This window comes from Pelodiscus sinensis, chromosome 7 (genome assembly GCF_049634645.1).
Source record: "Pelodiscus sinensis isolate JC-2024 chromosome 7, ASM4963464v1, whole genome shotgun sequence".
In the NCBI taxonomy this organism is placed as follows: domain Eukaryota; kingdom Metazoa; phylum Chordata; order Testudines; family Trionychidae; genus Pelodiscus; species Pelodiscus sinensis.
The window spans coordinates 73,655,602-73,668,701 of record NC_134717.1 but is presented as its reverse complement, the minus strand read 5'-3'; the positions used below and the strand labels follow the sequence as shown (position 1 = coordinate 73,668,701).

The 13,100-nt window shown below is 43.3% G+C and overlaps 1 protein-coding gene across 5 annotated transcripts in view; it reads left to right on the top strand.

The window, feature by feature from the left end:
* The window catches only part of HYCC2 (hyccin PI4KA lipid kinase complex subunit 2), a 77,287-nt gene that overhangs the window by 24,872 nt on the left and 39,315 nt on the right, over positions 1–13,100 (top strand). For all 5 annotated transcript variants that reach the window (XM_075934290.1, XM_075934291.1, XM_075934292.1 and 2 more), the window contains exons 4-5: positions 7,167–7,243; positions 8,478–8,579. In XM_075934290.1, the coding sequence (XP_075790405.1) occupies positions 7,193–7,243; positions 8,478–8,579 (153 nt within the window). In that variant the 5' untranslated portion in view covers positions 7,167–7,192. The remainder of the gene's footprint in view (positions 1–7,166; positions 7,244–8,477; positions 8,580–13,100) is intronic.

The window sequence follows — 13,100 nt, the reverse complement described above, 5'->3', positions numbered from 1 at the left end:
CACACTAGTGAATCCTGAATTTACTACATCGCTGTCCTGAGGTCCTACACTTTTCAGACCCCACACCCTTTCCTGCATTCCAGCTCCCTTCGGCATCCAACCTCCATCCCCGACCCATCACCTCTTCCATAGAAATTAGCACTTGGAGTGATTCCCCCATCAAAAATTATTGCCCACCCAGCCTAATGGTGGTGCAGTGCTTGTTGTCATGAATAATCCTGTTCAAACAAGCAAAATCCTGAAGAAACATTCTGTGGCATTCCAAAGAAAAGTTTTGTAATCTTTATTTCTAATTAAATATGTTCCATTTATCAAACTCTTGGTTCTCCTGTTAAATCAAGAGAAGAAAAGTTGTAGATTCATAGTGTGTGTGGGGTGTGGGGTGTTTTTTCTTGTAAACCAGAGAGGAGACCATTATAATGATCTAGTCTGATCTAGTCTGACCTCCTTTATATTTCTGGACATAGAATTATATAGCCTTATTAGTCTGTAACTTTAAAACAATGAGTAGTTATGTGGCACTGTCGAGACTAGCAAATATATTTGTGTTAGTTCTCTAAGGCTACGTGTACACTACACAGTTATTTTGGAATAAGCTAATTCCGAAATAACTTATTTTGAAAAAGCACGTCTACACTGCAGGAAAGCCTCAAAATTATTCTGAGCCAGGCTTCCCTAAGGTAGACCTGCTATCTTGATTTAGAGTCCCAGGAGGAATGACTTAGAATGGCCCTGGTGAGGGGCTATTTTGAAATAGCAGAAGTGGAGTGTCTATACAGCCCCTATTCTGAAATAACTATTTTGGAGTAAGCGTTATTCTTTGTAGAATGATGTTTACAAAAGTTGGAATAACCTGTCCATTATTTTAAAACAAATAACAGAATTGCTGTGTAGGCACTCGCATAGTTATTCGGAATAACAGCTGTTATTCCAAAATAACTTTGCTGTGTAGACACACCCTAAGGTGCCACAACACTACTCGTTTTTCTAAAATTATATAGTAGTAATTGTATTATGCCTGTTGAACAAGAGCATATTTTTTAGAAAATATTGGCTAAAAACAAATAGAAAAAGTAATGTTTCATTTAATATACATTTTTAACCCTGCATTTCTTATACTTTTTTTGTTTTCCTAATTCTCAGTGTTTTTGTTTATAGTACTCTTATTACTGTCTGAGACCTGGATCTTGCAAATTGTTATGTGTGCAATTAGTGTGTGAGTGAGAGACAAGTACCACGGACATTACTGAGACTACTCATGAATGAAGTTGAGCTCCTTACAGTTATTTTTAAGCTTTCTTAAACTTCAGGATAAGAGACTGAATATACTCTCTTTACTGTGAACTATGGACAAAATAATTAAAAAGAAAATGAGGTTATTTAATACATGTGACGAGAACAAATCTTATTAAAATATTTGTGCGTGTTAATGCCTCTGGCTGGAGGTAAATATGTTAAGAGTCTGTGCTTAGCTCTGTAACAATTATCCTATGTGTTCAGGAGCAGTATCAAAATGTTTAAGTGAATAAATATAATCTCACTAGTTCCAATCAGGAGAAATGGATAAAGATGAGTCACTATTCTACCAGGGTTCTCTGAAATTGTCATTGCCCTCAACTTCTGTATTGCTGCAGGAGACTTGTGCGACAGAGTAGACATGTGAGTCTTAAATCTTGCTGTGGTAAGAAGTTACACATTTGATCATGGCATGACAGACCAGCACTTTCAACCCCATTCTCTGTCTGGCAAGCAGGTACCACTACGCCATGGAGGTACAGGCAAGAAGTTGGGCAACCTAGGGGGAAAAGTGACATTCAACAAAACCTTTAAAAAAATATTGCCTATGAGCCTCTTGAATTTATAAACACATCGCTAGGGCGCAAGCCAAACTTAAAAGTCCCTTGCAATTTTTTTTGTAAGAGTATAAGTATATTAAACATGGTGACCTGAAGAAATTCAGCATTTTTCTTATCTATCTTTTCTCAATTTTAGTTAGAAAAGAAATTCTTCATAGTTTTCCTGCCCTAAACTTTTTACTGTGAAGTGATGAACAATCATCTCATTTTACCTACAATCTATCTGGTTTTCAGTGGTAGGTGTAGTAACTTATTTACCCAGATGATCAGAGCATTTCCATTCTTCCTTATATAGATCTTGGCTGCTGTACCAGGAGTCTTCAGTCTGAATTATGTAATACAAGTTGTACCTCCCTTAACCAGGACTTCCTGGTCTGGCAACATCTGTGGTCAGGCGAACTTGTGTGTGTGGGGGGGGAAAGGGGGGGGTTCTGGCTATAGCAGTGGTCATGGAGTTCAGTCCCGACAGTGGCCAGGGAGCTCTGTCTTGAGCTGTGCAGTTCCGGCCCCAGTTGTACAGCTCTGTCCCCTGCAGTGAGACAAAGCAGCTGTGGAGCTCTGCCCCAGCAGCGACGATCTGGCTATGGCACTCTGCCCCGGCAGCAGCAGGGCTGGCAGCACTTAAAGAGCCATAGGAGGCTGGGGCAGCAGCGGGGGCAGGCTGGAGCCCTAACCTGATGGCAGCACAGCCCAGGAGGGGAGAGACCTTCCCTGGTCCGGCAAATCCCCTCGTTTGGGACCAGTCAAGTCCTGGGGTGCCTGTAGTAAAATATGCTACAATTTTCAGATAAAAGGCATGGTAGAATCCTAGAGCTGGAAGAGACCTCAGAAGATCATCAAGTCCAGCCCCCTGCTCTAGGCAGGACCAATCCCAACTAAATCAACCCTTAAACACCTCTAGGGTTGGAGACTCCACTACTTCCCTAGGTAACCCATTCCAGTGCTTCACCACCCTCCTAGTGAAACAGTTTTTCCTAATATCCAAACTGGACCTCTCCCACCACAACTTGAGACCATTGCTCCTTGTTCTGCCATCCATCACTACTGAGAACAGCCTCTCTCCATCCTCTTTGGAATCTCCCTTCAGGTAGTTGAAGGCTGCTATCAAATCCCCCCTCACTCTTCTCTTCTGCAGACTAAACAGACCCAACTCCCTCAGCCTCTCCTCATAGGTCATGCGCTCCAGCCCCCTAATCATTTTGGTTGCCCTCCACTGGACCCTCTCCAATGCGTCCACATCCTTTTTGTAGTGGGGGACCCAGAACTGGACACAATACTCCAGATGTGGCCTCACCAAAGCCGAATAAAGGGGAATAATGACACCTCTGGATCTGCTGGCAATGCTCCTCTTAATGCAACCTAGTATACCATTAGCCTTCTTGGCTACAAGGGCACACTGTTGACTCATATCCAGCTTCTCATCCACTGTAACCCCCAGGTTCTTTTCTGCAGAACTGCTACTTAACTGGTTGGTCCCCAGCTTGTAACTATGCTTGGGATTCTTCTGTCCCAAGTGCAGGACTCTGCACTTGTCCTTGTTGAACCTTATCAGATTTCTTGTGGCCCAATCCTCCAATTTGTCTAGGTCATTCTGGACCCTATCTCTGCCCTCAAGCGTATCTACCTCTCCCCCTAGCTTAGTGTCCTCTGCAAACTGGCTGAGGGTGCAATCCATCCCCTCATCCAGGTCATTAATAAAGATATTGAACAAAACCGGTCCTAGAACCGAACCTTAGGACACTCCGCTAGAAACTGATCACCATCCTGACATCGAGCCGTTGATCACTACCCGCTGGGCCCAGCCTTCTAGCCATCTTACTGTCCATTTATCCAATCCACATTCCCTTAACTTGCTGGCAAGAATATTGTGGGAGACTGTATCAAAAGCCTTGCTAAAGTCAAGCTATATCACATCCACTGACTTTCCCACGTCCACAGAGCCAGTTACCTCATCATAGAAGCTAATCAGATTGGTCAGGCACGACTTGCCCTTTGTGAATCCATGCTGACTATTCCTAATCACTTTCCTCTCTTCCAAGTGCCTCAAAATGGATTCCTTAAGAATCCCTTCCATGATTTTTCCAGGAACCGAGGTAAGACTGACCGGCCTATAGTTCCCTGGATCGTCCTTCTTCCCTTTTTTGAAGATGGGCACTACATTTGCCTTTTTCCAATCATCCAGGATTTCTCCCGATCTCCACAACTTTTCAAAGATAATGGCCAAAGGCTCCTCAGACATTTGCCAACTCCCTCAGTACCCTCGGATGCATTAAGTCCGAACCCATGGATTTGTGTATGTCCAGCCAGACACTTTGCTTCCAGCCTGCTCCTGCACCCAGACCTCCCACCCTCACTCCCTCCTACACCTCACTTCCTGCCCAGACCTCACGCCCAGATTCTGCACTCACCCTTATCCCACACGCTGAACTCCTCATTTTTGTCCCCAGCCCCAGAGCCTGTGGGGTGGTCCGCAAAATCCACTCACCCCGAAACCCTAGAAGAGCAGGTCTGGTCCATGGGCAGCTCTGAACCTCAGTCCTTCTTGTTCCTCCCTCTTGCCCTATGGGGTTGGAGCACCAGAGGAGTGAGGTGTCTCAGTTGGGGGCCACTTCAGTGAAGGTTGGGGTTTTTAGTGGGGTTTTTTTGCTTCTCACTTGTGTGGTCCCCAACTGATTTTTCTGCGGGTCAATGGCTCCTGCTCCAAAACAGGTTCCTCACCCCTGCCATAAATAAAGAAAACGTTGAAACCTTTTTTGTTGGACATAATTGATATTTTACTTTATTTAAAATGGAGTTTGATAAGCTAACATGAGAGAGTTAAAGCACTTAATGTTTAATTTTTAATATTCCTTTTCTTACTAGTTGAATTAAACAGTTCTCCATAGCAAAATGCTTGGGCATAATTATGTAATGAATGGCAAGTTTCCATTAGCAACTGGTGGTCCATGAAAAGGTTTGCCACCAGTGGGCCATAGGCCAAAAAGTTTGAGAACCACTGAAACAGAGGAATAGGGAAAGAGAAACGTGGATTCTGTAACTATCAGCACCTCACACTGCTGCCTCTGATACAGAAGCAGAAGCATGACATGGCGGGGTTCCTCGGGAGTGGGGCCAGAGCACTCTGGCTGCTGGTCCCACCCCCAGGAACTATAGAGTGGTAGAGCAACCGATAATAATTCATGAAGTTAATTGACTATTCAGTTACCCAATATTTAATATCCCTAGTATCTGCCTTTTGTCTGATTGCCTTTATCTAACTCAGTGGTCACCAACTGGTTTTGCTTCTCACCTGTATGGTCCCCAACTGATTTTTTTTTTTTGGTGGGTCAGTGGCCTCTAACCCAAAAAAGGATCCCCACCCCTGCCATAAATAAAGAAAACATGGAAACCTTTTGCATTGGACGTAATGTTTTACTTTATTTAAAATAAAGTTTAAATCAAGTTTAATCAACCTATCTCAGAGCTGGAAGGGACCTTGGGAGGTCACTGAGTCCAGTCCCCTGCCCTTACGGCAGGACTAAGTACCATCCCTGACAGATTTGCCCCAGATCCCTAAACACTGCCCTCAAGGATTGAACTCACAACTTTGGGTTTAGCAGAGATGCAGATGAGACAAGTCGGAATTGCAAATGAAGCGGGGATTTAAATTTTCCCTGCTTCATTTGTATAAACATGGCTGCCGCTTTTTTCCGGCTCTGGGCTTTGGTGGAAAAAAGCGCCAGTCTAGATGGGGATCTTTCGGAAAATAAAGCCTTTTCCAAAAGGTCCCTTATTCCTGATTTTAAAGAAGAATAAGGGACCTTTCGGAAAGGGCTTTATTTTCCGAAAGATCCCCGTCTAGATTGGTGCTTTCTTCCAGCAAAGCCCCGAGCCGGAAAAAAGCGGCAGCCATGTTTATACAAATGAAGCAGGGAAAATTTAAATCCCCGCTTCATTTGCAATTCCGACTTGGCTCATCTGCATCCCTTTTCCGGAAAAGGGGTGCAGTGTTAGACACAGCCTTCTTGTGTAATGAATAGTTATTCTGTGAATCTCTATATTCATATCTATTTATTAATATCTGCTATATATATTTTTGAGCGCCTTCCATATTATAGAAGATAAGGGTTGGAAGAGACCTGAGGAGGTCATTTGAGTCCAACCTCCTGCCTAAAGCAGGAAAAACCTCAACTAAATCATCCTAGCCAGAGCTTTGTCAAACCTGGTCTTAAAAACCTGTAAGGATGGAGATTCCACCACCTCCATAGGTAACTCATTCCAATGCTTTATCACCCTTCTAGTGAAATAGTTTTTCCTGATATCCAATCTAGACTTTCCCCATCACAACTTGAGACCTATCTTCTGTTTTTCTTCTGTTTAGCAAAAACACTTCTCTTCCTGTGGAAAAAGCACATTAGTAATGGTGGTTTTGGACTTGAATGCAAGATCAAGGGTTGATGCATTACAGCTGACACATCACAACAATTTGCAAATGTAACAGTAGCTTAGTGAATATGCTTATTATAGCTCTGATTAAATTTCTGTATGCTGATACTGTAATAAAAATAAAGCTATAATAGAAATTGGAGAGGGAAAGAATGTACTAAGTCCTCATGTGCAGCCCTCTGCCAGTGAAGGATTGATCACAGTGCTTTTGAAATTGTTTATTTAATGCACCCTCGATTGTATTAAACATTGCATTTGGGTAGTTTGACGTTCTTGTAATGTACTGGCTCAGTTCTGGGTGCTTTTTTTATTTTTATTTTTATTTTTTAAAGGAGTCAATTTAATGTGAATATTTAGATGTTTAAATATTTCATAAATCAGCAGCTACAACTTAAATATTGTTCTTAATAGAGTAAGCTAATAAGATGAAGATGTGTATTTCAAAATATACAAGTAGTGAACACCATAACATTTCATCTTTTTGTCTTGAGACCTGTTTTTGTCTGAACTCATGATGCTACAATAAAACTGTTATATGATAGGAAAGTAATAATTAGTAATTGTGTGGTTTAACTAAATTAATAGTGATTTTGTATGTTTAACTTTCTGAATAATGCACTTTACTATTAAGATAGATCTTCATTGTTGAAGCTTGAAAGAGAAACTTCACAATCCTCTATAATAGCATTAAGAAATAAAATATATGCCACCATGACTTCCAAGATATTATTTTTATGAATTGTTCTTGCTTTTTTTTTGCTTTTTTGGAGGGGTGGGGGGACATATCCAGAGTTGTCATTACAACTTATGGCTTTGTTACATAATGGCTCTCTGTTCCAGTTGTCTTTTCTATCTTTTGAGCATTTTCTCCTTTCTTACATTTAGGAACTAAAAAGAGAAGCTGAAAGAAAATGCTGGGATCAGATCATGGTGTGGTTGAAGAATGGCTATCAGAATTCAAGGTGTATGACAATTACAGTATTGTTTAGTGGCACATCATTTTATGAATGCTAATGATTAAAAATGTAAAGTATAAAAGTTTATTTTGATTTTTAATCTTTTGTATCTCTTCTAGTACACAATGTGTAGATGTCTGTATAAAGGTATTAATTGATACAAAAAGCAAAATTTGAGATGCACATTTATTATAATAATGTAGTACAACATATATCATGCTACACAGATCTTGCTTCAAAATGCATCACACTCTGTAAATCAAGTTGATAGAATTTAAAGGGAAACTGTCAACTTGCTTACAAAATTTAAAACTTTAAACCAGCTTTTTGGTTAAGGCTAATAGAAGTGTTTAAACTGTAGTGAAAATAGTTGTTAAATAACTATACCTCCCTTTGTGGAACACAGGATGGGAAAGTGTCTTGACTATAACCAAGCCTTTCTTTGAGATGAGAAATATAAAATAGCACATAGAGACAAGTGTCCCTCCTTTATTCTCAGCCTACAGGCAATCTACTTTCTATGGGGGGGGAGAGCTCAGTGGTTTGAGCATTGGCCTGCTAAACCCAAAGTTGTGAGTTCAATCCTTGAGGGCGGTGTTTAGGGATCTGGGGCAAATCTGTCAGGGATGGTACCTAGTCCTGCCATAAGGGCAGGGGACTGGACTCAGTGACCTCCCAAGGTCCCTTCCAGCTCTGAGATAGGTATATCTCTATAGGTAAAATGGATTTTTAAAATTCTTTCACTTTTAATAATCAGAAGCTTTATTATCGTAGCATTCTTAAAAAAAGTTTAATTGCATCTAAGGTTTGGAAAAGTTGTTAGTTGAACAGGGAAAGAAAAGAGGAGAGGGTCTCGAGACTTCACTGGGCTTACGGCAAAGAATTTTAATATGGAGTGGCCTAGAGCTGTATTGCGACCTAGTCCTGGAAATTCCTGAATATCTTCAACTGCCACCCAAGCTGATGAATATTTGTAGCATTCAGCACCATGCAGGATTGAGATCCAGCACTGTAAGGTTTTTGGATAGCTTGCTTGCATGAATCAGTAGTGAGAGGACTAAATTCCACTTTTATTAGTTCAGTAACTTTTGACTTTGTCTAGACTAAAGCTCAGGAATTGCTGTTGCTGTGTTTGTTACCAAGCCAGATTAAACTTGTTCATAGGTGTCTATTAATACATGAAAACTTACATGAGATCTACTCTTTATAGTAACTGGTGTCTATATCTTTTTTTCTTTAGGCATTACCTGAAAATCAAATCTCCAGTTATGCATCCACATTGCACCGGAAAAAATCACTGGTGCCAGCTCTTTATAAGGTTATTCAGGACCCAAATAATGAGGTAGGAAACTCCTAAAAAAATGTGGTGAGTGAGGACCCCTTTGGACTGTTACTGGTGTGCTAAGATCTCATTAATCCTGCATTCTCTGACAGCTTTGGCACCCTTGAATCTTGTCTTGTTGAACCCAGCTCTCCAGCCTGCTTCAGCTGAGATCCAGGGCCATACCCCAAGGCTGCAGACACACACACTGTAAGCAGCACAGTGAGACCCCTTTTCTCAGAACTCAAGCACACAGCTCCTCTAGGATCTGAATCTTCGATAAATCTGTCTTGTTGTATAGCCATCGATATAGCCTCATGAAATTTGCCCTCTTTTTCTCTGTATATATAGAGAGATGCTCAGACTCTTTGCTCCCAAATACAGTTACTTACACAGGGTTTATTAATAAACAAAAGTGATTTAAGTAGTATAAAAGTGGTCATAAGAGATAGCACACTGAATAAAGTAAGTTAAGTAAAATACAGTAAAACAGAATATGCAAGCCAAGCTTAATATACTAGTTCCGGGGGTGAGCAATAATTTGGGGACCGCAGCCATAGAACACTGGAGATGGGATGGGATGGGAAAGAATGACTGGAAAATCTTATCGATTAATCTAAATAGGGTTGCCAGATGTCCGGTTTTGAACTGGACACTCCAGTTTTCAACTGGACACATAAAATGTCCGGTATTTTCAAATTAGGTAAGTTTTATTATTATTAGGAGTATCAGTACTCAGGCTGCGTGAGTGTGTCTACCAGCCAGGCAGTACGCAACTACGTGGGGTGGGGCTGGGCGGGGAGGGAATCCTCGGGGCCGGACTAGCCCCTGCTTCGCTGGGACCGTGCGCGGGACAGGCAACGCCCCAGGATCTGCGTGCGCCTGAATCAGTCCTGCTCCCCACTGGCTGATTCTCTCCTCCCGCTCCCCCCAACCCCATCCCGGCCAGTCCTGCTTCCCGTCGGCCAGTCCCCTCCCCCCGATCTTCCCCGGCCAGCCCCACTGCCCCCCCCCCCCCCCATGCCAGCCCTGCTTCCTGTGCGCTGGTGTGCCCCCCGGACATCCTTCCTGGCCAGTCTCACTACCTTCCCGGCCGGTGTTTCTCTCTCTCCTCCTATTCTCCCCCCCCCCCCCCCAATCTGAGATCAAGTGTGTCCAGTATTTTTTTTTTTTAAGCCACCTGGTAACCCTAAATCTAAACTCTAAACAAATTACAGGAACATGCAAAGTAGCTTCTTATCTCAGATATAGCGTCCAAAACTGACTGTGCTGGTTACTGATTTGAGTTTGAAGAAGTTCAGGTAACCCTTTCCCAACAAGCAGCTTGATTTTTAAAGTTCTGTTTTGCTTTTCTAGTAGGACTAAAAGCTCTCTTCTCCCCCTCTCGTCCCCCCCGCCTGCAGTTCCCAACCCCTGGGTTACACATTTACAACAACAACAACAGAAAGCTTTTTTAACATCCCTAATCCAGGGCCAAACAGTTACTGAGAAACTAATGTCAAAAAGAGTAAATTTAATTTTGCAAAAAGTATTCTATTCCCTCATGTGTCTTAATATGATGAAAAGATTTAGAAGGGCAGAAAGAGTATTTAAACAAAGAGAGTGCTCACAAGTGGTTTATTGAATTGAATAATGTGTGATGCCATTTAAAGTACAACTTTTTTCATTGACCAGTCACAATTTTTTGGGTTTGATTCAATAATGGATATGGGACACGGGCGAATGAATGAATGAATGGAAATCTATATTTACTCCATGCAAAAAATAACATTAATGCAGCGTTGAAGTAGAGAAATCAGATACAGGACATCCAGAGTTAGGTTGAAAGCTCAAATTAAAAGAAAAATGCATTCCGTGCTTCCTCATGTTCAAAGTGCTTTGCAGAAATTAAATAATTTTTTTCTTAACTTTTCCTCTTTATGCTTATGCCTTAAAACAGAAGTGGGAAACCTAAGGCTCAGGGGTCAAATGCGCCCCCTGGCTTGCCTGAATCTAGCCCATGAGGCTTGGGGCTTCCCCCATCCAAGATTAAGGATCCCGCACCAGTACTCCAGCCCCTTTTCTCCCTGCAAGCGGAATGTGGAGATCGTCTTTCTCCTTCTCGGTCAAGGATCCTATCAATGAGGGGTTTTTGACTTTTGTTTTGTTTTGTTTTTATTTTTGCACTTCTCACTTTTATATGCGCCCCCCCCCCGCTTGATTTTTCTGTGGATCAGTGGCCCCTGAACCGAAAAGATTCCTCGCCCCTTCCTTAAAATAAGGCCATTTATTGTATTGTGATACAATACTAGAATTTCTTATGTAATCTTATCTTGTATGGTATATGCCAGGGTGGGCAAGAGGTGGTTAGTTGGCCGGATCCGGCCTACCAAGCCGACGGATCCAGCCCACAGCCACCTCGCCAAGACCCTTACTACATAGCAGCTCACGTTGCTTTAAACAGCTGGCTGCTAATTGCTCTGCACACTGGAGAGGAAGGGGGAGGGGTCTTCATGCTGTGTCCCTGCCCCAAGCAAAATTCCTCAGCTCCCATTGGCCAGTTTCCAGCCAATAGGAGCTGAGAAATTTTGTTGGTGGTGTGGGCAGCGAGCGAAGCCTCTTCACTCCCCCTCTAACTATGCTGGAGTAGAGACGTGGAACAGCTAGTCCAGCACACAGGCATGGAGCCTGTCTCCGGTTCCTGCAGGGCTGCTAGCTGGAAGCCACCTAGATAAGCGCCTCCCAGCCAAATCTTGCTTCTGTCACCTTAGCCCCTTCCCCCCCATCTTCCTGCCCCAGGTCACCACCCAAACCCTCTGCATCCATAACAGAGTTTAAAGAGAAGCTGGATAATTTCATGGAGGTTAGGTCCATAAAAGGCTATTAGCCAGGGGATAAAATGGTGTCCTTGGCCTCTGTTTGTCAGAGGCTGGAGAGGGATGGTAGGCGACAAATGGCTTGATCATTGTCTTCGGTCCACCCTCTCTGGGGCACCTGTTGCTGACCACTGTTGGCAGACAGGATACTGGGCTAGATGGACCTTTGGTCTGATCCAGTACGACCGTTCTTATTTCCTCTTTCCACCTCCTTCAGGTCATAAATCCCTCCTAGACCCTGAATTCCTTCCTATACCTCTCCCCAGGCCAGAATCCTCTCCTGCACCCGTACCCCTCCCTGACCCTGCATCCCTAGCCTCTCCCCCAGATCATAACCTCCTCCCCCCAACTCCCTCTCAGATCCCATGCCCTCTCCTGCACCCCAGTCCCGTATCCCAAGCTTCCTTCTACATCCCACCCTCCATCTCAGACCCTACACTCCCTCCATAAAGTGCAGCCCTTGACCACTTACCAAAATCTTGGAGTGCCCTCCCTCCCCCCATTAAAACTATTGCCCAGTCCTGGTCAATTATTCAGCTTTAAGATCTGGCCTGACTGTTAAGAGATCTACAAAATGAACAAACTTCTTAAAAACTTGGCTTGGTTGTACACCTCCCTGAGATGTAAAAAATGATACCAATGTATGAGAACTAAACTGTTGTGTAAGATACTGTAGTTAAGTATGCAAGAAATCCCATTTTGTATTATGGTATGTATTGTGCTAGCTGAGTTTGTTATTAAAGCTTTTAGTTAAGTAGAGAATGTTAATGAGGAAAAATATGCCTGTTATTGCTTTGGTACAGTCTTAACGGCGCATTTCTTCACTGAGTACTTGATTTCACAACCTTTTTAAAATTTGAGTGGCAGGCAGGACATGGAATAATTTTTAAAAAAGATAAAAATAAACTGTCTTCAATAAAACTTACAAAGTCCATAATTTGGAGCGCTTTCATTTGTTGCCTCTGGATCCCGTCAGCCTTGGACTGAAATCTCCTGGTATCCAGTCAAATATACCCTCTAAATATTTCTGCCAAATGTTCCATTTTCCCTGTCTGCCCATTTCTTTTGAACTTTTTTTACTCTCATACTTCAATCATCCCATTGCAGACTTCATAGCAGTGACTAGAGATGTTAAAAAGCTTTCAATACGATAACTGTGTAGCTCGGGGTTGGACAATAATTTTTTGCCAGGGGCCACTTCAGAAATTTTTGAAGTGGCTCCCGGCCTCAAGCAGAAGGGTTGGGGGCAGGATACTTTCCTGCTTCTCCACCCACAGACCATGAGTGGTCTGGAGGTGGGGGATCACCTTTCCTCCCCCCCCCCCCCCCCTCCCGCCCTGAGGTTTCCCCTAGGTGCCCATGCCCCTGGCGGTGGGAGGAAACTTTGCATGCTCCCCGTTCTGCCCCATGGCCAATCAGGGCTTTGGGGGGGAGGGCACAAAGTCTCCTCCCACCCTGCTAGGAGCCGTGTATTCCTGGCAAGGCAGAGGAAACTTCATGCGCTTTCCCCCTGCCCCTGGGCCCTGATTGACCTGGGGGCAGGGGAGCGGCAGGGCCTCCATGGGCTGGATCAACCCACTTGACGGGCTGAATCCAGCCCATGGAGGTCCCTTTGCCCACCCCTGCTGTAGCTGTTCAAAATCTCAGGGTTTACATGTACTGCGGACTCTGTAGTATCAAGTTTTGT